General features: G+C 42.6%; 2 protein-coding genes across 3 annotated transcripts in view; one reads left to right on the forward strand and one right to left on the reverse strand.

The window, feature by feature from the left end:
* The window catches only part of SYN1 (synapsin I), a 123,534-nt gene that overhangs the window by 49,223 nt on the left and 50,117 nt on the right, over window positions 1-24,194 (reverse strand). For both annotated transcript variants that reach the window (XM_089483269.1, XM_089483261.1), the window contains exons 3-5: window positions 24,010-24,101; window positions 21,904-22,060; window positions 19,502-19,591 (exon numbers count right to left, since the gene is read on the reverse strand). In XM_089483269.1, coding sequence (XP_089339395.1) covers window positions 19,502-19,591; window positions 21,904-22,060; window positions 24,010-24,101 — 339 coding nt within the window. The remainder of the gene's footprint in view (window positions 1-19,501; window positions 19,592-21,903; window positions 22,061-24,009; window positions 24,102-24,194) is intronic.
* Window positions 5,395-15,409, forward strand: TIMP1 (TIMP metallopeptidase inhibitor 1). The gene is made up of 6 exons (XM_089483249.1): window positions 5,395-5,543; window positions 6,250-6,464; window positions 10,526-10,623; window positions 12,107-12,221; window positions 13,417-13,538; window positions 15,092-15,409. Exons 2-6 carry the CDS (start codon window positions 6,335-6,337, stop codon window positions 15,296-15,298), a joined length of 672 nt encoding a protein of 223 aa, XP_089339375.1. The 5' UTR covers window positions 5,395-5,543; window positions 6,250-6,334; the 3' UTR covers window positions 15,299-15,409.

The following is a 24,194-nucleotide window of genomic DNA, read 5'->3' on the forward strand; positions in this document are numbered from 1 at the left end:
TGCTGTCCAAAATGCCAGTCAACGTAGACATTATTAAGCTCAATGTCTCAATAATGCCATTTGGTATAAGGTAGGGTTAACTAAAGTCCCCCCTTTTCAGGACAAGTCCTCTTTGTCAGAGCTAACATTTCTATTGGGGTGGATTTTAAAAACAAAATATCAAGGGATTTTTAAAATTGTCCTGTCCGCCAATGCCTTTTGAGAGTTGCTATTGCAATTGGTGGTTTGACTATTTTAAACCTTTTTTAAGGTTAGACTATAATGTACCTTCCTAATGGCAGTTCACCATGCTATGCTCTTCCTGATATTAGTGAGGATCCAGCCTTCTCTAAAAAGGAACTCCATGTGCCTCTACCAACAGAAAATTCTGATTTCCATTGTTATATATTATACTTAGAAAATTGGAATACGTAGATCTCTTTTCCTTAAGATCTGTTTTTCTGTGCCCATAACTGTTTTGGTTGTTTTTTTAAATGAAGGCACATTCAAGAATGTGAGCCCCCATGTGAGGTGACATAACCTAGGAACAATTTTACCACCTACTGGGTGGCTTGCCTGGGCTGGCATCAAAGCTGCTTATAATATATAATGAAAACAACATGTTTCTGTTGTAAATTAAAAAAATGAAATCAGCATGTTTATCTTTAATAACCGAATAAACTGTTAATCAACAGAATAAGGAAATAAACATGCTAGGGAGCTAGAGGAATAATCTTCTTTCCATCAATATATTTGTCATGCGCTACGATTCCACAACAAGTGTAAGGGTAGAGTGTAGACACATCGACAGGCATTCTGTTGGTTACTCCACACTAGAAAGGACCTACTCAATCACATTTCAAATAGTGAGTCAACATACAGATAAATCTCTTTGATTCATTGCGTCTATTCTAATCAGTACTAACAGAATTTTGGTCATGAGATACCATTTAGAGAGAATCTCCACTTTCAGTTAATTCAAGGAAATAGAGGAAGAAGTAATAGCAGCAGTAGCAGAAGCAGTATTTTCTGCCTCTTACAAATTATAAAAATATCTTTGTATGTCCACAATCAACAAGAGCTGACATCTTAGAAGTCAGAGGGAATGTTGAATACCATCGGCCCTCCATATCCACAGATTCAATCATCCACAGCTTGAAAATATTCCCCAAAAAAATTTGTCCCAAAAATCAAACCTGAAAGGGTACCATTTTACTATGCCTTTATGTATAATGGGACTTGAGCATCCATGGATTTAGGTATCCGCAGTGGGTCCTGGGCCAAACCCCAGGGGATACCATGGGCCCACTGTAAAATTCCCAGTAGTGGAAATTTGGTACACCGTATGGCTCCATACCCCAAATCCTGACCAGCAAAGCCTGACATAATTTTTCAAAAAGGAAGAATTTGGGAGAGAAACCCTAATTATCATTAGTCTTCATATAACAGCATTCAGTGGCAATCATGGAAGCTACATTAACAGAGCTGAGAAATTTGATTCCATCCCCAAGAACATACTCAGCCTGCCTTCTCATTGTAAAGGTGCACAACATTACAATGACTGAAGAAGGTCAAGAGGTCAAGGAAGGGAAGTGCCAAGGTTGGATTAATGCTGAACATAAAAACAAAAAATAAAAAATAAAAGAAATGACCACAGAAGAGATACATCCCAGACAATGAGAAAATTGAAATAAAGAATTCCCATACTTTATTAAATCAAATATTGATCAGAACAGTGACTGCAGTCAAGAAATCAGAAGAAGACTAGAATTGGGAACAGCTGCTTGAAAGAACTGGATAAGATCATAAAATGTAAAGACATAACCCTGAACACTAAAGTGAGGATCATCCAAGTCATTGTACTCCTCATCACTTTGTATGTATACAAGAGCTGGATAGTAAAGAAAGCTGATGCTAAGAAAATCAACTCAATTGAGATGTGGTACTGAAGAAGAGTACTGAGAATCCCATGGATGGCCAAGAAGAAAAACAACTGGGTTGAACAGATCAAGCCTGAGCTCTTTCTGGAAGCCATAATGACAAAATTGAGGCTGTCCTACTTTAGTCACATCATGAGGAAAAATTAATCACTAGAGAGTGCAATGATGCTAAGATGGTGGAAGATAGTAAAAAGAGAGGAAGATCACAAGCTAGGTGGATAGACTTGCTCAGGGAATATGAGGGCCTCAGCCTGCAAGGCCTGAGCAGAAAGTTTGAGGACAGGGGGGCTTCGAGGATGTGTCATCTACAGGGTTGCCGTGAGTCAAGGCCAACTCAAAGTAACAACTAGGGAAAAGACGGAATATAAATATATATATTATTATTATTATTATTATTATTATTATTATTATTATCTTCAAAATCAGACTGAAACTGGGTTAGTTTAAGATGGTGAACAAGCCTTCATGTACTTGTCTTCCACATCTACTCTTGTTTCTCTCACACGTGTTTGTTTTTTTTATCCCAAGAGCATTTTTGGAAAGTAAAGGAACACAATCAGCATGTGCTCCTTCATTAGCCTATGAACTCAGCCACCTAATTTTAATCTAAACCAGTCAGACATGTTATTACATCACTATAAATAAGTATACTCAGAATGAGGGCTGAGTGCAAAGGCTACAATGGCAAAGTGTCCGGCCACTAGGAGGTGATGTGTCACAGGGGCTGAGAAATAGGGAAAAAGTCAAGAGGTCACGCGTGCAAAGGTTGGAAAATGGGTAAGAAGAACTCAGTACCAATGCCAAGAAACATCCTCAGGTCACTGAAGAGGGTGGTGTGGATTCAAAGCTTTATATCTTATGAAAATGTCTCAAGAGAGGATTTCTTTATTTATGGTTTTACCCTAGGACTCAATTAGTAACTCTGCCTTGCAGTTAATAACTTCTCTGGTAGCCACAGACAGCCAGTATGGCATAGTGGTTTGAGCATTGGACTCCCACTCTGGGAGACCACATTCCGAATCCCCGGTCAACCATGAAAACCCACTGCATGACCTTGGGTAAGTTAGGCCCGGGACAGATGGTCCCGAAGCGCCATGCTGCTGCTGATACTAGGATTAGGGACCACGCACCAACCACACGGTCCCTAACCCTAGCATGGCATGGCACAATGGTGGCCTAATGGCGGCATCCCATCCATATAGGCACCGCCATCTTGATGGTTTTTCCAGGTTCTTTTTGGGGTAGGGGGACGCCAGGCAGTTTGGCTGCTGCAGCCTCCCTCCAGAGGGAAACAGGCCATCACCAGCCTGCCCTTTGGGGGCAGTCTGTCCTGGAGCTTAGTCTCTCAGACTAAGAGGAAGACTTTGAGTCCCAATCTGGGGGAAAGATGGGATAGAAATCATCATCGTCATCATTATCAACTTGAATTCTGTGTCCACATGGTGATAGCAGCAGAAAAGGCAGCTAAAACTTTGTTGTAAGACAGAAATTCATGTCTTGTCAGAAGGCACAGTAAAAAGGCAGAGGGTCACAGAGATATGGGCCTTATTTCTTACCCCTTCATGACCTCATAAACAGGCAAGGAGCTCTCACTTCCACTCCAAACAGAAGAAATAGGCACAGCACACTCCTTCCTTTTACTGTCTCCTTCAGCTGCTCACTTTCCTTTTCCATATCTTAGCCGATGCACAAGGCTGGGCACCTGAGATGCAAATCTGATAACACTCTTGCTGCTGCTCATGTTGCAAGGAGACAGATATAATAAAGAGGCCTTTGTCATAGGCTGTGTGAGAGGAAATTAATTAAGAGTATGGATTGAGGCTGTAGAAGATGGTTTGTAGAATGCAAAATAGGATTGAGAAGGAAAGGTTAGAATGAATGAAGGTGGATGTAAGGGAAGGGAAGGAAAGATGGAGAGTTTGGAGGCTGAAGGGTAGGGATAGAAGAGAAGAGTTGAAGGAGGGAGAGAAGGGTGTAAGACATGGTAAGGAAAAGGGACAAAAGAAAGGAAAGGAAGGAGATGAAGTGAAAGAGTTAAAACAGAGAAGAGAGATTATTAATAATACAGTGCTTAAGGAATGATCTAAATGTGTTATGGTTTGACTGTATTTGTTTGTTTATATGTAGGATGTAGTGTATATTTGTGGTTTGTTTTTTATATTGTCTAATTTTTTTAAATAAAGGACTATGGATTGAGGACGCCACGTGGGCAACTCCAGTGATGCTCAACTGAGCTCTCAGACTGTTGCTGCTTCACTTCCAGATTAGGGCAAGGCAGTGCTGAGAGCTCAGATAATGTGGGACAAGAACACTGTGTGATGCACAAGATAAGCTTCTCTTCTTTTTCACTTGCTGCCCTAATGTCCCACTCTTGTCATTTTTTCTTCAACAGGACCCAGAATGCTCTTTCCCTGTGAAGTTGGTTGGATTCAGAGAAGCACCCTCCTTGCCAAAGATCTTAAAAGAGTTTGGACAGATTCATATGGGAAGATATGGTCAAGCCAATAGACTGGACCTGAACTGTAGGGTCCTAACCAGCAAACTGAATTGTGCCAAGGGAAATTAGAAGTATAATTCAATGGCAATCCGGATGCAATTACAGGGTTTCACGTTATTGCGTGATAGACTACCACACACAAATTCGGTTTCTATGCAACAGTATGCCATCTCATCCATGACCCAGAGCATTTCTTGACTGTGCTGAGTTGCACTTCCTGATCAGTCACAAAGGTAGGGCTCGGTGTCTTATCTGTTACATCATGGATGCTTTGCTGGGCTCAGCACAAGCCATGAACTGGACAATGCCAGGGAAATGAGAAAAGCAATGGGCTATACTCATGCCATTGCCCCATCACTGGAGTCAGACCAAGGCCATAGCAAACTGCATGAGCACCCACTTAACCTGGGATAATCGGTCTCGTGGTTTTTTTCTGAGTTTTTCTAAAAGATTTGCATCATTGACTGATCCAAACAGACCAGGGATAAAACTCTGCGTGCCTTGAACGTGCTTTGAATCCATTTGCACGATTGACTCCATCTTTCTTCGAGTGAAGACACATGTGAGCAAGTGAACTCGCAGAGGTGCAGTTCCATAGTGTGAACAACAAAACCAGAATGCCTGAGTGAGATTATTCACATTGTCGTGCTAAAAAAAAAAAACCTTCTGAATAACCCCAAAGATTCAATTCTACTGGGATTAGTTTTACTGTCGGAATAACCTCCCAGGTGTGGCCAGCTCCAAAGCAACCACCAGTATCACTTTTCTTCCACTGACTAATCAAAATTTTCCCTAAATTCTGCTGGGGGGGGGGGGTGGTACTGGTGCCATTGGTCCCATCCCCATCCCACACCACCATCTTCCTCCGCACCAGCATCTGTCACAGCCTCTATCACTTAAGTTGGATTACTCAGGCCGTGCACACCCCACCTTGGCAGGGCTGACTCCAGACTTGAAACCACAGGCTGTGTCTTCCACGCCCCTTTGGCAATTGGGACAGGAAAAGCAGGGGGAGCCAAGGGGGAAGCAGAGTGATATTTAAGTACCAGCCAGAACGGCTGGGAGCTGCAGACTGAACTGGCAGAAGACCCCTACAGAGATAGAGAGAGAAACCCATAGAGATCAAGGTAAGCGGATGTGATGCTGAAACTCTATCCTTTCAGAACAAAACAAGCCCTGCCAGAACCTACCTCCTGCCCTGTAGGGAACCTAATCTAATCCCCCCTAACTCCCCCAACCTTTTAGATTGCAACCCTTTTCATGCCGGGAAATGCCAGAGAATCCCTTCTCTGCTTTCTGCTCCATCCTGTCTTACTCTTTTTTTCAAACCACTCTTCCACACTGCCAGATATGCCTCACATTGGAAATTCTGGTTTGGTTGGATCATTTAGCCTCACCTATCACCTTCCTGTTCTTTTTGCCTCTGGCTTCCTAGCTTCCTCTTAAAGAGTCTACTTCTGACCATTTTCCCAGATGATGGAAGCTAGGAAGATTGAGTGGGAGCATCCTATATAAATGAAGAGTCACTGTCAAGTTCTAACTGTGCCCAGGACAGACACCCTCTCACACTCCAATTTATTCCTCTCTTCATCCTTCCCTCTTCTTCTCCTTTTAAAATCCAGTCTTGCCCTGTGTTGCCTACCCAAAGAACCAGGACACAGAGAAGCTTTGTTCATCCAGGAGTGGAGACCTCCCTTCCCCACTCGCTCCCTGCTGCTCAAAATAGAGCCAGCAATTGCTCCCCCAGTCTGGGAGCTCTGTGACGGATGTTCCCACACCCCTTTCCTCCAACTCCCACTCCCGAAATAACACTCTACCTTCTCCACCCTCCAGGTCACATCTCTGAGTCACATTCCTCCTCATCTACTCCGAAAGAAAGAAAGAAAGAAAGAAAGAAAGAAAGAAAGAAAGAAAGAAAATGGACTCAGCTAAAGTAAGCGGATTCCTGGCTGCCAGCTTCCTCCTCTTTGCTCTACTGGGAGATCCCACAGAGGCCTGCTCCTGTGCCCCCAGACACCCCCAGTCTGTCTTCTGCTATGCTGATGTCGGTGAGTCTCTGGAACCCAATGCCATCCATGAATTTTCTCCTTGCAGTATTTTTCCTCTCCCTCTGCAGAAACACTCCTTCTGCTGTGAAACCCAGTGCTCTCATAGTCTCTGGATTCTCTTTCTGTCATTCTCAAATACAGAAATGCACATTTCCTCCCCCTGCAGCCTGTAAACAGTCTCTTGTCCGATTGCCTTGCCTTGTGGTATGTAGGTGCACGCCAGCTACAGAAGTGCTTTATACGTGTGTGTCTGTGTGTATAAAGGGGGAAAGAACTGGTTCTTTAACAAATTTCTTGCAAATGAAAAGTAGGAAAGATGAGGACTAGCGGGGTCCATTTAAAGTAAAGAGGATTTTGATTAAACATTCAGAAGAACTTCCTGAAGGTATAAGCTTTTAGAGAGTGGAAGGTGCTACCTTGGAAGATGAAAAATTCTCCTTCTTTGGAAGTTTTCAAACATAGGCCAGGTGGCCATGAGTCAGGGGTGCTTTACCTGCAGCAACAGTGGTTTAGAGTCAATAATTTTTAAGGTCCTTTCCAACTCTCTAAATGTAGGACTGGGGCAGGTAACACACAATCTTAAGACTGCATGTAGCTCCTTCATCCATTTTTAAACTTTTCCCTTTCCTGGCATTTCAGAATAGAAAAAGGCACTCTGCCCTGTGGACTTGCAAGGCTCCTAGTGTGGGAGGCCACACTGGCATCCTCTTGCACCAGATGGCAGATCTGCTGCATATGAAAGCAAATTTTGGTGCCACTGCAGGAACGAACAAATCGTAGAGTCTTAAAAGGGACTACAACAGCCATCTTGTCCAACTCCCTGTTGTGTATCCCTAGAGCAGCATCCCTAAAAGATGCCCATTCAATCTCTATTTAAAGACCTCCAACAATGGAGAGTCCAGCACCCTCTGAGGCAGTCTATTCCACAGACAGACAGCTCCTGTAGTAAAAAAAGAAAGCTCTTCCCAATGGGATCTGTCTTCTAGTAATTTGAATTCATTGGTTCATATCCTAGTCTCTGCAATAACATAAAATAAGCTGGCTCCATTTTCTCCCTTCAGATATTTAAAGATGGCTATCATGTCATCTCTCAATATTCTCTGGGGTAAACATACCCAGCGCCATAAGTCGTTCCTCATAAGGCTTGTTTTCCAGATTTTTGAACATCTTGGTAAATCTAGCAGCCACTGCCAAGTTTCCACAACAGCTTTGAGTTCCTGGAGGTTCAAAGTGACCCTACAACTCTTAGAAGATGTGTACCTCTGCTCTAGGATTTAAACAGCCCTACATCTACCCACAAAGACCAGGTGCTGTAGGCTATATTTCAGTGGAAGGAACTGAAAAAAACCACCTTTGAATATTCCTTGGCTAAGCAAACTCTATGAAATTCATGGGCTTCCTATAAGTCAGTGATGTCCAAACTCTGGCCCTCCAGGTGTTTTGGACTGCATCTCCCAGAAGCCCCAGCCACATTGGCCAATAGTCTGGCATTCTGGGAGCTGAAGTCCAAAACACCTGGAGGGCCAGCGTTTGGACCTCATTAGTATAAGTCAACAGGTGACTTGAAGGCACACACACTCAACAACAACCTACAAAGAAAGACGCTGGTGGAACATCTATGTGCTCTTAAATCTGCAAGCCTCTATGTCCCAACTCTTCCTCTCTCATCAACAACTATGAGTTTATGCTCAACAATTTAAGGGGCTTTGTACAAACAATGGCAATTCAGTATTCAGACTTAAGCAGGAGTGGATTTTGAAGGGTTCTTTCAAGTCATTGTAAATGTATTATTCCAAATCACCTGCTAAGTGACAATGCTTACAGCTGGAAAAACATCTATCATCTCATTGGTACTAAAATTGGTACCTGCCCATTGGTACTAAAATAGAGGTTGCTAATGCAATGTAGACATTTTCCTGGCAGGACATTTGTGTCTTCATCATCTGCCTGAGTGTAGAGAAATGTAGCAGTTGAACTTTTATCTCCATGCTAGAAAAAGCTTTCCTTGCTAAATTTCTGTCAGTCAGGCACCCAGACCAAAAAGAAGCAGTTGGCAGTTGAAATGGAAATTTTCTCATGTATTATGGTATGCTGAGGTTTTATCCACTCTGGCCATTTGTGGAAGTGTTTCAATCCTTATGTTCAGAAACATTCCATTAAAAGTGCTTTAAAATCACTTTTATGCCTCAAAAAAGCATTCTCAAACATACCCAGCACTGCCCTCTGATGGTGCTACAAATATATTGATGTTCCCTTTGTCATAATGCTTGATCTAAATATAGCTATAATTTTGCATCTTACAAATTCCTAAAATCTGTTACTTGAAAATGTAATTAAAAAGAACGAGGCAAAACAAACAATCAAAGGTCATTAGCTGTCCTTCTATAGTATAACAATGTAGTATAACCCAATTTGTATGTTTCATTTTGATTAGTCAAATTTACCTATGCTTGCTTATTTTCAGTTTCATTGGCTAATTTTCTGGCCCTATTTTATTTTATGATTTGTTCAAAAATGTCAAATTCCTAGGAATTTTGTTTCTTCTTTTGCTGAGAGTGCATCTACACTGTAGAAATAATCCAGTTTTACACCACTTTAAGTGCTATAGCTCCTGGATTTGTAATTTTACAAAGTCTTTAACTGCCTCTGACAAAGAGCGCTGTTGCTTCACAAAATTACAAATCACAGGATTCTGCCAAAGGATTGGTGCCGAAGTGCATTATTTCTACAGTGTAGATGCACTGTCAATACTACATTGAGATAGGAAGCAGCAGGCAAAGGCTGGGTGGTGATGGGAGAAATGGGGGTGAGAATACAGTGCGACAGGGAGTATGAAAAGATCCTAGCCCTGACTAAAGGAAACCCCAGCTGGATTCTCTATAATCCCTGACCAGAACCCATGCATAGCTTTTGGCCTTTCCTCACAGTGAGGAGTACTAAAAACGCATCTTTTAAGTCAAGCTCAAGGCATACATGAAAACCGACATTTCAAGATGGAGGGCTCTTAGTGACAGCAATCAGAATACAACATTCAGCTATTCTAACTTTTCTTCCTTAATAGATTGTCTACATTCAGATAAAAGATGGAAGAATTGGTGGGAAAATATAGGAAGCTTACAAAACAGAAGCCAAATTTGGACGTTCTGTAAATGCTCATAAGTGATGCAGGGTGGTAACCAGTGTGGCATAGTGGCTTCAGTGTTGACTACTGTGGAGATCAGGGTTTGATTCGCAGCTCGGCCATAAAACCCACTGGGTTACCTTGGGCAAGTCAATGCTCTCAGCCTCGGGGAAAGCAATGCCAAACCTCCTCTGAACAAATCTTACCAAGAAAACCCATGAAAACCCTTAAGGTCACCACAAGTCGGAAATGACTTGAAGGCACACAACAACAACAACAACAACAACAACAACAACAACAACAACAACGCAATAAATAAAAGCTTCACCTGGAAGGCATCCAGTTAACCAGAATCACAAGAACAGAAGATGCTCCTGCCTCATGCCAGGTCTAGAGACTGGGCAAGTTATCTTTTTAGACAGCAACCCTCCAAATACGGATTGGAATACACTTTTCCATACATTTGCTCTCCTCAATCCTCTTTGAACTGGTTCACACATGCAAGCATATCAGCTGTTCTCTTTGCCATTTGTTATTGTATACTCAATGGCTGAGAAATGAATGTGTGGGACTACTTCCACTGATAATCTGTGATGGCCAATTCAAATGTACACATCTCCACTTATTGAACCTGCACTTGGGAACTAGAGGGAGAAATTCAGAATGGGCTTCCCACTGGAAAAGTAATTAACCACAAAGCATACCAACTCATGTATACAAATGCCAATTTTACAATAGAATCTTGTGAGAGTGGGCATAGATACCAACTCTAAAGCTTCAGAACAGAACAAACAGTGCAGGAATTGTATCTGACATCAGCAGAATCCCAAGGGTCTTTAGCTGTCCCTCTGTAGTATAACAATGCACAGCAAAGGCAGAAGAGCTGGAAAAACAGAAAAAAACTAAATGAGACAAACCCTCTCCCACTCTTTCTTTCCAGTGATCAGGGGCAAATTTGTGGCTGTCAGCCAGGAGTCTGTGAACATCTCAGCAGGAGAACCTGTCTGGTGGATTCGCTATGAGATCAAAACCACCAAGGTAAGCACCTTCTCCTACTGGAGCAGACTGGGAAAGCTATCAGTGGCATGCTCTAATGCACCATTGACAGAAGTGACAGTGGAAGAGATTACCCGGCAGAAAAGTCCATGTCTCTGTGTTGCTGTATTTTAGTGGCTATACATCTACCAAGACATAAATCGTGGTGTAGTGCTTTGAGCACTGGACTACAACTGTGGAGACCAGGGTTCAAATCTCCACTCAGCCATGGAAACCCACTGGGCAACCTTGGCCAAGTCACACACTCTCAGCCTCAGAGGAAGGCAAAGGCACCCCCCCCACCCTTTGAACAAATCTTGCTGAGAAAACCATAATAAATTCACCTTAGGGTTACCATAAGTTAGAAATGACTTGAATGCAGACAAGAACAAATTCATCTACCAAAAGTGCGGACAACCTTTGGCCCTCCAATGGGTGTAGATTATAATTTTCATCAGCCCCAAGCACCAAAAGCAGTGGTAACAGATTGTGTAAGTTGTGGCCTGCAATATCTGGAAAACTGAACTTTACACACCACTGGTATATGAGGTCAAAGAAAACAAGCTTGCAAGAGCTATCCCTTCTAAAACTTTTTTAAAGAGAATAGCACTTCAACACAGGATACACTAGTTATATCCAACATTCCAGAACTCTGTATTCTTCCTTATTTGAATCTAGCTCTGTTGTTTCATTCCTACCCCATTCCCACCACACTCTCCAGAGAAAATCCCCCTCCTGGTTTATTTCAGTTCAAGTGTGATCAGTATTTCCATTTTAAATAATTGGAACAAAACAAAGGCTGAGATATAATGATTTGTTTGAGGAATGTACATTAGAAGTGAGATTGAACTCTGTTCTTCCAAGTACAGTTAGTTTGAAGACTCTGCACCTTTACTCTGACATAAAGACTATTTATTTATGTTAAGAGCTTATATTGGTTTTGCGCAAAACACTATATTGTTTTCTACACAATTTTTTAAATGAGATTCCTATTTTTGCACCCCATTTCCCCCTCTTTCTTGCTGTTGCTGACAGAGAAAAAAGACTGGGTTTTCCCCCCCAGTCCTTTTTCATTTTTCACACAGGAATGAATATTTCGCAGTAGTTGAGTAGTTCTTGAAGCAGGGTGACAAGATGCCCATTCTCCTCAAAAGCTGCATCTGCACTGCAGAATTAATGTAGTTTGATACCACTTTAACTGCCATGGTTCCATGGTATGGAATTGTGGGGTTTGTAGTTTTGTGACATGTTTAGCCTTCTCTGAGAATTCCAGTGCCACAACAAACTAGAAATCCCAGGATTCCATATCATGGAGCCATGGCAGTTAAAGTGTATCAAACTGCATCATTTCTGCAGTGCAAATCCAGCCAAAGACAAGAAAAGCTGGAAATTTGTCTGCAACCCATACCTTTCTGCAACCTATACCTGTCTGTATAGGGGCCCTTTGGTCACTTAATAACTCTTCTTCTCCCCCACCTCTCCACAGGTGTACAAGGCTCCTGAGGAGATGCAAGACGTTCATTTTCTCCACACCCCAGCCATGGAAAGTATCTGTGGATATGAACACAAGGGTTTAAAAGGAGAAGAATATGTCATTGCAGGTAGGAATTCCACTCACTGCTTGGGAAAATCAGGGACAGTTTAAACTCAAGACATATTTTTATTCCTTACCTTTGAATCCTAAAAAAAGCAACCACCCCTCTGCTCATAACCTATACAAGTGTAGATATGCATTTGCCAAGTCACGGGGCATGTCACTGAGGAGTATATTTTGGGGGGACTAGCCGTAGTACTTGACGGTGAAAGAAATGCACTATGTGTATGTTCAGATACCCTGCGATCAAGCTAAACATGCAAGGAAAAGTACTCTCAGAATGGCTGTTTCCTTCAGTGGTAGTTCTGCACCAATCCTGTTGGAATAAGGAACCTTTCTCTTGCCTTGGGAAACAGCTTTGAGGTTCCATTAAGAGGCTGGAAAGAGTCAGCCATGGAAATGCATTATCTTCTTAAGCAGGGTGGAGGGAAGCAGTCTTTGGATTTTTTGGCTTAGGTACCAAAATGGCTTAAAACAGGCCTGCCTATTACTATTAAGTGAGACAACAGGAAATAAGAAAACAACCCCACAAGTATCAGCTAGTATCAAACAGCACACAAATGCAGCATCACAGTTGCGCTTTTTCTGTACCGTTTGTGCTACATCCACACTGATCCTGCTGTAAGGCAGGCAGAAGATGCCTCACCTCCCTTTAATCTTCTCCAGGCTTAACAGACTGAGCTCTTTAAAGCCATTCCTCAGACCCTTCTCAGTCACTCTCCTCCTGAGTTGCTAGTTTGTCAAAACCTATCTTAAAATGCAGAACTAGACCCAGCACTCTAGATGTGACCCTCATGGTTGTGAAGATCAGTTTGGAAGATGCTAAAATCTTAGAAGCCAGAGAAAAAAATGGAATAAGATGTCCAGCGGAGAGGGTTTAGTACAGCTTCCTATGATCAGCTATGACTAGCAAAGGCAGAATAAATTATACCAAAAAATTAAACTGAGGCAAAATGGCTCATTTAGCATGATTATCCAGGTCAAAGAATTCAGATCTGTTTCTGTCATGGGATTTGAATTGCCCAGGCACAAAAGTATAATTCCATCCCCAAGGGCAGATTATATTCAGCCCAGTTTATGATCATTAAAATGTGTGATATTACTGATACCTTTTCAAACCAGGCTGCAGCTGTGATATATATTCTCTTCCTCCTTCATTCTCACAGCTGTTTACCTCGCACTTTCTTTTTCACCTCCAACAGGGATGCTGGAAGGTGACCGTGTTATGATCTCAGCATGCTCTTTCATCCAGCCATGGGCGCAGCTAACTCTTGCCCAGAAGCGAGGCTTGAGTTCAGACTACAGCAAGGGCTGCAACTGCACAGTAAGTGTCTGGCCAACAGAATGGGGGAACAATATGTCTCAGGGCTGCAGCAACATCACTTAGATTTAAAAGATCAGTCACATGCAAAGAGATTTGCAAAGATGTTGGGCCCACAGTGAGCCTCATTCATTCCCTGCAGAATTCTGTGAAGTTTAAAAAGTACTGTCATGTGGAAACAAGACAGTAATAGATGTCAACTCTTCATCAATGGTCTTGTCATGAGACTAACACGGTAGCTCAGCCTTACATTTAACAACTTGTTTGGTAACTACAAACTTCTTCTCAGGTGAGTCAGTAGGAAGATGGACAAGACATCTCTTTGTTGATTCATATATTGTCCAAATGCATCTGAGGAAATAGACTTAAGTCTACAAAAGCTCATGCTGCCAATTTCTTTCTTTCAGTTAGTGTCAAATGTGCTACAATATCTCTCTATATACTGATTCTATAGACTAACACAGCTATATCTTTCAATTCTAAGAGACATCTCTGTCAGTAGAAGGATGTATTTATGGAGGGGAGGCAAAAATGAAGGCATTGGCCCCTCAAATAAAGATTCCACCCCCACAAATGAAATTTTCCTTCAGTTCCCCAAATTTCTAGCATTACAGAAACTTTCAGTTGAAATTTGGAAATAAAGTTTTTAGGCATCCAAAGAAAAGAGGTAAATGGTTATCTAGGAAAGGGGGGCACAACAAATACGAGACAGTTCTAGATGTGAGTTATTTCCAAGGTCTCTCTATCTATCTATCTCTATCTCTGCAAAGCTAGAAATTTGGGGACTGAAGGAAAATATCATTCCAAACAACAGGAACCCTTTTCATCAGCAACATTAGTTAGAGAACTCCATAACCAGTAAATGAGAAATAGAACCCCTTCCTTTGGTATCAACCTAGAAAGGCAACCCTCTAGCCTCTTAAAACAAAATTGCAGGCAATGAACTTCTGTGGGCTTGCAAGGCTACATTTGAATCTACAATGAAAACAAATTGAGAGAAATAGAATTGGTACAGCTAGCCATATATGGAACCAACCATTGCATATTCTCCTCTGTGGTATAGATGAACTAGTAACTAAAAGTACGGGTGCATGGTGGAAATTAATATATTGTCAGACAGCCCAGTAAAAGAGCAGAAGCATTAGCTATAAAGGAGCCACATTTTAAATGGTTGAAGAACTATCACTCCCATTTGGTCTTGCCTTGCCTGATGCACAGGATCATGATACTCTAGTGACAAAATCTTTGTTGCTATTCATGTTGCAGTGCTTTTAAGTTGCAGAAGCAGTTTATAATAAAGATCCATCACGCCTTATCTTAGACTGTGAGAAAAAAGGATTGACATCATTGGGACTGGCAAACTGTGGATGCAAAACTAGGATATTCCTGAAGGACCAGAAGAAACCTCTAGCCATTGGTTTGTTTATCTCCAGATTAGATGAATTTAGACAACAGCAGATACAGGAAGGGAATGTTGTAGGATGCACTGCATGAAAGGAGAAAGGGCTATTCTCTTCTTCTTTCTTCATATGCCTCCATTCTTCTTTCTTCAACAGATTGTGCCCTGCACTTCCATGCCATGTTCCGTCACCTCTGACAATCAGTGCCTGTGGACGGATGGGATCATGTCTCGGGTATGGGATCAATTCCAAGCCAAACGTTTGGCCTGCCTGCCCTGGCCTAGAAAACCTGGCCTCTGTACCTGGCAATCCCTCAACACCCAAGTCCCAGGAACCTTTCGCAAGGCTCGCCTGATGCAGTAACATCTTCATGGACTCTAATAGAGCTGGAGCTCCACTCCGTGAATAACCCTCCCTCACCCACTCTTTTCCTTGTGTTGTCTCTTTTTAAATAAATGCCAGTTCCAAACCCTCTCACTTGTTCTTCATTGTGGAAACTGCATGCACACTCCTCCAAGGATACAACAACTAAGTCCTCTAAAAACTAATGCAGCCATTTGACTGAAGAATCTGGAAATTCTGAGCTTCTGTTAAGAGTTAGCTGCTAGAACGTTTCTCTGGAGAAAAAACAAGATATCTGTGGAGAGTTTTCTGCAAACACCTTACAGCAAGGAGGAGGCACAAGATAGCTTCCACTAGCCTGGGAAAGAGTTATTTTTCATTCAGAAATGGCCTCCAAATCCTTCACATTACCCTCAGTCCTTGCCATTCTTCCCAGTGTGTTGACTGTCCTATCTCCAGTGCTCTATTTCAGAAGCACCTACATCATTACTCAAAAGCTGCCTGCATTTCTTAATCTGGGCCATCCCCAGAAATAGGGATTGTGTTCAGTGACAGAGGCCAGCTGTGGAGCATGCAAAACAATAATTAACATCAGCATGTCTCTGAACACATGCAGAGTACCTTTCTGTTTACTGCTGAGTAACTGCAGATCTCTCCTTCTCACAAACACACACATGGACAGCATTTGGAACAAAATATCCATGTATTCTTGCCACTTGTACCACTTAGGGAAGGTGGAATATGAAGTATAAATGCCACCCTGTTGCAGATGAAACAACAAAATGTCCTTTGGTCCTTTGAAGACTGATAGATTAAGACTAACTGCACACAATAGTTCATTCTATAATAAATCTATTGGCTATAAAGATGCCATGGGACTCTTTCTTATCCTAAAGATTTGCACTTTAAAGCTGAATTTCATGTGCCACCCTTATTGTGATTCTCAGTCCCACAAAATGTGAGATGGTTCCTTGTCCCCAGTAACTATTAGACTTTAACTGTCAACTACATCTGGCTTCCAAACTGTTCAAAAGTAACTCTGCATGAGAGAAGGCAACTATGGATGCATCTACACTGCAGAATTAATGCAGTTTGACACTGCTTTAAGTGCAACGGCTCAGTGCTATGAAATTCTGGGATTTGTTGTTTTGTGAGCTTTCTCTGTCAAAGAGCTCTGGTGCCACAACAAACTAAAAATCCCAGGATTTCATAGGATGGTGCCATTACAGTCAAAGCAATGTCAAACTGCATTAATTCTGCAGTATGGCAGCTTCCTAAGGCATTTGCTCCATTCTTCTTCCATTCCAGATTATGCAGCAGCCTATGGCATTTGCTCCATTCTTCTTCCATTCCAGATTATACACTAGGGAATAGAGACCAGTGTCAAAAGAAACTCTACATAGCCTGGAGCAGAGAGACCATTCTCTGGAGTCTTCAGGCTGAACCTAGTAGGGAGAGAACAAGGAAACTGTTTAAATTTTTAACTGTCTCTAATAATTATACTCACTGTTGTGTGAAGAGTTTAAAACTGCCTGCAGGCATCTTACAAAGGGATAGGTGGTGGCTGGGAAGAGGGGACAAGGGCACGGAAGGAAATGAAGAATGAAAGGGAAAGAGGCATGAAATTGTAAACATGCACACACAAGCATGCTTCACTGGCAGCTAGATGGCTAGAGCAAATTAAGTTCCAGGGGATGCTAAGCAAAAGGTTTTTTAGAGTCCTTTAACAACAGAAATAACAAGGGCAATGAAACTTGAGCCAAAGCAGAACCTAGTACTCTAAATACTGAAACACACAAAATAGGTCCAGATTACAGGATAGCAGTTCAGATCTAAAATGTTAAAAGACTACTACAAGTTGAGTCTCCCTTATCCAGAATTCTGGTCCAAAATACTCCAGAATCCAAAAATTGTCCATATGAGTAGCTGAGATAGTAACACCTTTGCTTTCTGATGGTTTGATATACACAGACTTTATTTCATGCAAAAAATTATTTAAAATATTGTGTATAAAATTACCTTCAGGCTATGTATATAATGTATTTCAAGTTTATACTTGAATCCTATCTCCAAGATAGCTCATTATGTATATACAAATATTCCAGAATCCCCCCAAAATTTCAAAATCCAAAACACTTCTAATCTAAACATTTCAGATAAGGGACACTCAATCTGTAGTTTAAAAATAAATCCAGGTTTCTTTGTTCACCCCCAGTGCATGAATCCTGGCAGCTCCATCAGTCAAAGTAATGTGTCTAAGATTTCTGGATTGTTTTTACTATTATTAAAATACATTCATAATGCACTTATCTTTTAAAAAGTGAATTGCCAATATAGGGACCCATTCTTGAATAGTTTGGCCTGGACAAGTTCTTTCCCTAAGCTTCATTTAAAGCATGAGAAAATAGTCACAGTCAGTGATTCCATACATCAAAAGCAAAGAACTTTTGAGACTGTGTGAAAGAAGTTGTAGCATAAGCTTTCACAGGAATCTCATGCTACAACTTTTTCACTCACTCTGAAGCTGTGCAGACTGTCCCTAAGAGGTGGCCTGCAGCTGCCTCCACCTGTGCCAGATCAGGGCCGCAGCAACCACACACCACGGCCCCAATCTGGCCTTTCCATGGCACAAAAAGGAGCCACAAAAAGTGGCTCCTTTTTGCACCCTGGAAAGGGTGCAATAGCTGTAGTGCCACGGCTTTAAGGTACTCCTTTGGCGCTGTGTCATGTGGACGCAGCACCAGAAGAGTGCCATGATGCCATGTGCCTTGTGCAGTGCGTGGTGTCATGCCAGCCTGGGGGCGGAGCTGGGGCGTGTGTCATATGGATGCCATGCCCCAACTTCACCCCCAAGCTGGCTTTTCCTGCTGGTCTTCACAGCCTCTGTGTCTCAAAGGTACTACGAGATCCTTTTGCATACTGGTATTTCAGACTAACATGGCTATGCCTCTGAATTCTATCCAGAAAAGAGTAAGAGTGAAGATTATTGCATTAGCTGCCTTTTCCTGTTCTGAGCATGAGCTGAGATTGGGCTGGGAACTTGTCTTATCACACAGCTCCATGACCAGATTGTTTTCATCCCACCCTTAGCTAAAAATGCTTCTTTTCCATAATGGGAGGTGTTCTGATCAGAGACAGGATGGTAACAATCTGAGCACAGAGCTGTGCAATAAGGCATGGTCCCAGCCTGGTCTCAGCCTATGTCCAGATCAGAAAAAGGCAATGCAATAATCTCCAGTAAGAGAACAATGAGTATGGAGACCCCTTCCAAGACTCTGAAGGGAAAGAGCATAAGTCACTGACCTCTGCAAAATATAGGCTGATGGACAGGCCCAACCATTAGGCCTTGCGAAGTGGCAGCCTAATGTAGCTGTTTTTTAAAATTTATATTACTGTATTTTTACTACAAGGGGAAGAAACTTGTGCATTTTTATTTCAAGTCCCAAAATAACCTGATACACATCCACACAGATAGTTCCTAGCATTACCAATCAAAAGGTGTTATATAATTACTCCATTTCCTATGCCATGTTAGAGTTTTGCTGTCAACACTGTCAAGACCACCATAAATTTCCACACAAGGAGCAGAATGATGGTACAAACACAACCTTGTCTGGAATCATACCTGAGTATTGTGCACTTTGCTTTAAAGGTGTCATATGCAGTTCCACCTTGGGCATCAAAAATGCTGCAGTGGAGTCCATGAACTGGCCAGTTGAGTGTTAAGTAGCAAGCACTTGGTGTTGTGGGCCTTCCTAGTCATCAGAGTAGTATTTTCTGCCAGCTGCTATTCAGGCTACAGACCCCAGACTCAGCCGCAGCCCACATCCTACATTCCACTCCCAGTCGTGGCAAACACAAACCACGGGCTGGAAAACCCCAATCCATCCAGATTATTCGGATATTTGACCACTCATAGCAATTGCCTCATCATGCCACAGCCTTGGATGAGAAACCATGCCTGTGGAAATGCCAGCTAAGAGAGGGAGAAGTGACCTATTTTGAATCTGAAAGCTGCAGGATCTGACACTACACATGATTTAATCTGGAGTGCGAGACAGATGACACGCACTAACATAACTGTTGTAGCCTGTGAATGGCCCCATTTGAAAATATCAACAAGCCCTTTTGACAGTGTTTAAAAAGTACAGAAAGTTAAAAACAGTGCAAGACAAATGAGTAAAGATGGTATCCCCCAGCCCACCCTGCTCCAGTCCAACATACCATCTCCTTGTGATTGGGATAGAAGGTCTGCTCAATGAGTGGGAATTCTTCCGGTCCAAGTTGGCGATGGAGGCGAACCATCTGGGCAAACTGTTTGGAAAGATAGGGAGGTAAGAGAAAGAACAAAGAAAAGGCTTCTCAGTCATCCGTACTGGCTTCTTTTCTGCCTTTGTTATTGCCCTCTCCTCCTCTTTTATTCTCCTACCATCCACCCCAGTGCCCACACTTCCTGGAGCTGCCTTTGAAGACATTTCACTTGGTGCAGTTTAAGCTTCAAAATATAGCAAGGGGAGTTTTTCCAACAGGGTCCCATGGCATTTGTATTGTGGGATTACACAATAAACCACTACCACCACCACTCCAATGTTCTTTAACAGTAAGCTATTAGGTGAGGCCACGAAGGGATCTGAAATGAAGTGTTGCCAATACATTGAAGACACTCACTTCCACTTCTGTGTGTAATCTGAATCTGGATTCAGGCCAGTAAATTAAAGATGAAGCTGACAAGAGACCAGGTGCATCTGCAGAATTAATGCAGTGTGATTCCTCTTTAACTGCCATGACTTAATGTTATGGCATTTTGGGATTTGTAGGTTTGTGAGATATTTAGCTTTCTCTGTCAGAGTGCTCTAGTGCCACAACAAACTACAAATCCCAGGAATCCACTGCACTGAGCCATGGCAGTTAAAGTGATGTCAGCTGCATTAATTCTCCAGTGTGGAAGCAGCTGGGCAGGTGGTTCTCATGACTAGGATTTGATTATGCAGCCTGTACTTGACAAAACAGTGCTCTCTTTGAAAGAGATGATGTGTAGTTTGGAGTCACTTGAGGTCTAAGTGGCCAGCACTGCCTTCATCCACACATTTTACCAATGGGACAGTCTGGTCACAGAACATCACATCCTAGTAACCTCCTAATTGGACTGTCATAATGTGATAAGAACTCTTATATTTGCTGTGTTAACATTCCCTTGGTCACTTTGATTTAGATTTAGATCTTTATATTTGCTGTTGCTGCTTTATGTCTTCAAATTGTTTTCACCTGATAGCAACCCTATCATGAGGTTTTCTTGGCACAACTTCTTCAGAGAGGGAATTGACTTTGCCTTCCTCTGAGGCTGAGAGAGTGTGATTTGGGACTTCATCACACCACCTCCAGTGCCCAACTTACGTCTTCCTAATTTGAGCCATATTCGGAAGTTATGTTGATTGTATTACACTGAGCTTTCCCTCAAAACGGCTTCCGATTGCCTCCAGTGTTGAATTCGGGCCCTGTAAGTCACTTTGGCGGCCATTTTTTCCAAATTGGAAGCTTTGGAATTGGAAAAAATGGCCACCAAAGTGACCTACGGGCCCGAATTTAACACTGGAGGGAACAGGAAGCCGTTTTGAGAGAAAAGTCTGTGTGATAAAATCAGCGTAACTGTGGAGTTTGGCTCAAATTCTGAAGAGGTAAGTTGGGCACTGGAGGCGGTGTGATAAAGTCCTTGCCTAAGGTCACTGAGTGAGCTTACATGGCAAAGAGGCTCAAATCACTACACCACATTGTTTCTCTTTAAATGCTTAAACTGTATTTCTAAATTCCCAACTGATCTTTCAATTAACTGTGATATTAGAAATGTACAGACTGAAGGAATATTTCACTGTGGAGCAGAATTGTTTTGGGGAAAGTGATGCCCTCATTTTGCCCTTCCTCTAGCTACATCCCTTGAAGTGACTGATACTAGCAAACCAATTGTTTAGGAATCAGATCCAACTTTTGTTTGCCCATAAAATTCCATTAGTTGATACAATGAGTCTGCAATTTGTATTTACTGCCTTCTCTTAGTATGATGATGTTGTTATTTAACTCATTTTCTTGTATTTCATGGTATCATTGCATTTTGGATTATACTTATGAGCATTTATTTAAATAACATGGTCGTATCTGCAAGGAAGAAGGGGGGATTTAAAATATTTCCATCAAGTAATTAAAATACTATGTGTATAAAAACCATGGAAGTGATGGATAGCTCCTCGGGAATTAAGTAAGCCAAATATGCCTTTGTTGTTGTTGGGTGTCTTTGCGTTGTTTCCAGTTTATGGCAACACTAAGGCGAGCCTTCACAGGGTTTTCTTAGCAAAATCACAAGGTTTTCTTGGCAAGTTTTATCAAGGGCAGTGCCTGTGAGACTGTCACATGCCCAAGGTCACCCACTGGATTTTATGGCCAAGCAAGTATTCAAATCCTGGCCTCCAGAGTCATAGCCCAACACACAACCACTACACCATGTTAGTCTTCCATTTTGTGTCCCTGCCTCCCAGTACAAAACACCTGACAAGTTCCCCACTCCCTGCCCCCACACAAAAAGGAAATTTACAGAGATTCTGGTCATCTTACAACCATCCCCTCTTGTCACTCACCACCCAGGGCTTGTCACAAAAATTGTACACTGAGTGTAGGGAATTGACGCTGGGCACCCCTGCATACTGCAGCCCAATCACGATGCCTCGATGGTCTCCACCACGTGCCATGCTGAAGGCATGCTGGCGGATCAGCACAAAGTCAGGCTTCAGGCTCCTAGGACAAGCAAAGTGAGAATGAATAGCCACAAAAATTCATCTCCTCCATAGTCACTCACAAAACCATCTGCCAGTAACAAGCATCCCAGAGTCCTGGCTTCTAGATCTGCAGTTCTCAATCTACTAGATACCAGTATCAAAACTGGGACCTCTCTTGCTGCATGTGCTTCCTTTCTCTGGCGCGTTACAGACCTCCCATTTGGGGTGGCCTGTAACTGGCCCTTTCCCCGCCGGATCAGGGCCTCAGCTGCCACAGCGGCAGCCTCTGAGGCCCCGATCCGCCACTTTCCAGGCCGCAGGGAAGGGGTGTCCTTGGTGGCGGGGACACTGGTGCAGTCGTGTAGAGGCTGCGCCAGCAACACAAATTGTGGAAGGAGCTCTGAAATGGAGCTCCTTCCGGGGCCGCGGAAAGGGCACCCCAAGCACCCTCACGCGTCCCCACTATGTCATTTCCATGCCGCCCCGTTTAGAGGCGGCGCGGTCGTGATGTTGTCATGGCAGCACCCATGTGTATAGGGCACCGCCATTTTCTATGTGCTCTGCGCGTATTAGGGTACGGGGCATCAGGAAGTGACGTCCCTTCCTAACCCTAGTATGCGCAGAGTGCGTACTTTATGCCCGTCTGGAACGAGCCTCTTATTTCCCTCCTTTGGCTCCTATTGAAGGAACAATAGGTCTTCTGCAGGTCAGATCAATCTGAACATTACCATATACCTGACTATAAGTCGACCTCATGTATAAGTCGAGGGCAGGTTTTAGGGCCAAAATTATGGATTTTGATATGACCCATGGATAAGTCGAGGGCAAAACTTAGCAGCATATTACAAAGGATCCAAAGGATGAAGCAAAAAGGATGAAGCAAAAAGATTGATGCCAAAGAACTTACAGAATTCCAGCAGGCTCAATGGTTTGTACTCACACAAAAGGCTGGAAGGGGCAGGGGTGTCAGTGTTTTCTACACTCTTGGCTTTCACTGGAGGATGGTTTCTTTTTTAAAATAAGAATTAAAATACATTGACCCATGGATAAGTCGACTCAGCTTTTTTTGGTCAATTTTTTGACTAAAGTTTCTAGACTTAAACATGAATATATACAGTAAGTAAGCTTTTTAAGAAGAAAAACCAGGCACAAAGCACCAGATTTCAAATACCCCTGACTTTTGTATCATTTGCATTAGGAAATCAAACCAGACTTCACTTGGATCTCACTGCTCCTCAAATACTGAAAGAAATGAAAAGGTCCTTCATTGAAGCCCAGGGGCTGTACAGATTGGGAGAAAGGGACAGCCAGAGGCCACCCCTTTCTCCCCCAGATGAACGCTGCAGCCTCCATGAGGCCTAAAAAGAACCCGCTCCTGGTGGGTTCTATTTGCGCCATGCATGAGGCGCCATTGGCACACTTGTGCACAATTATGACACCAGTGCAGCGTGGTGCTGTTTGGGTGCTGCGCCACACTGATGTCATTGTTGTTTGTCCCATAGGGACGGGTGCATGCAATTTTATACACACACACACACACACACACACACACACACACACCCTACTCCCAATCATTGGGCACATGGGAATCCTGAGCTGGAGTGCACTCTTCCAAAATGAGAGGGAAGATGGACTCCCAAGAGTTACATAGTGTAGAAGTAAACAAAGAAAATCAAGTGAACAAATATGACCCATCTCCTCCTTTGAGTTATGAGGACTATACAAGTAGGTTAGCAACAGAAGACTCTTTGCTAAATTGGACAGCTGTTAATGTTTGGCCATGATGCTAACTAGGACTCTAAAACCCATTTACCTAGTAGCAGAGGCCCAGCAGACTGCACATGGTGACTCCAACGAAATGTGTTAATGTTTCATCATTATTCTACCATTACATTGATTCATAATTTTAAAAAAAAATGAATTAAAGCAGTCACAGCAAACAAGCACAGATCAGATGTTGCCACTCACCTGACCACCTTGACACCATTGCGTATAACCTCCATGTCAACAGAGAAGTTGCCATTGGCATGAGCCACCAAGTTAAGGTCACCAAACTCTGCCTGGGAGACATCAAGAAGACGAAGAAGTGAACATACATACATCACACAGAGAGCTGCCGGCTGCCATTTTACTCTTTCTGCTGAGACAGAAAG

Source organism: Sceloporus occidentalis, unplaced genomic scaffold (assembly GCF_023333645.1).
Source record: "Sceloporus occidentalis isolate IW3139 unplaced genomic scaffold, rSceOcc1.0.p SCAF_1, whole genome shotgun sequence".
Classification (NCBI taxonomy): domain Eukaryota; kingdom Metazoa; phylum Chordata; class Lepidosauria; order Squamata; family Phrynosomatidae; genus Sceloporus; species Sceloporus occidentalis.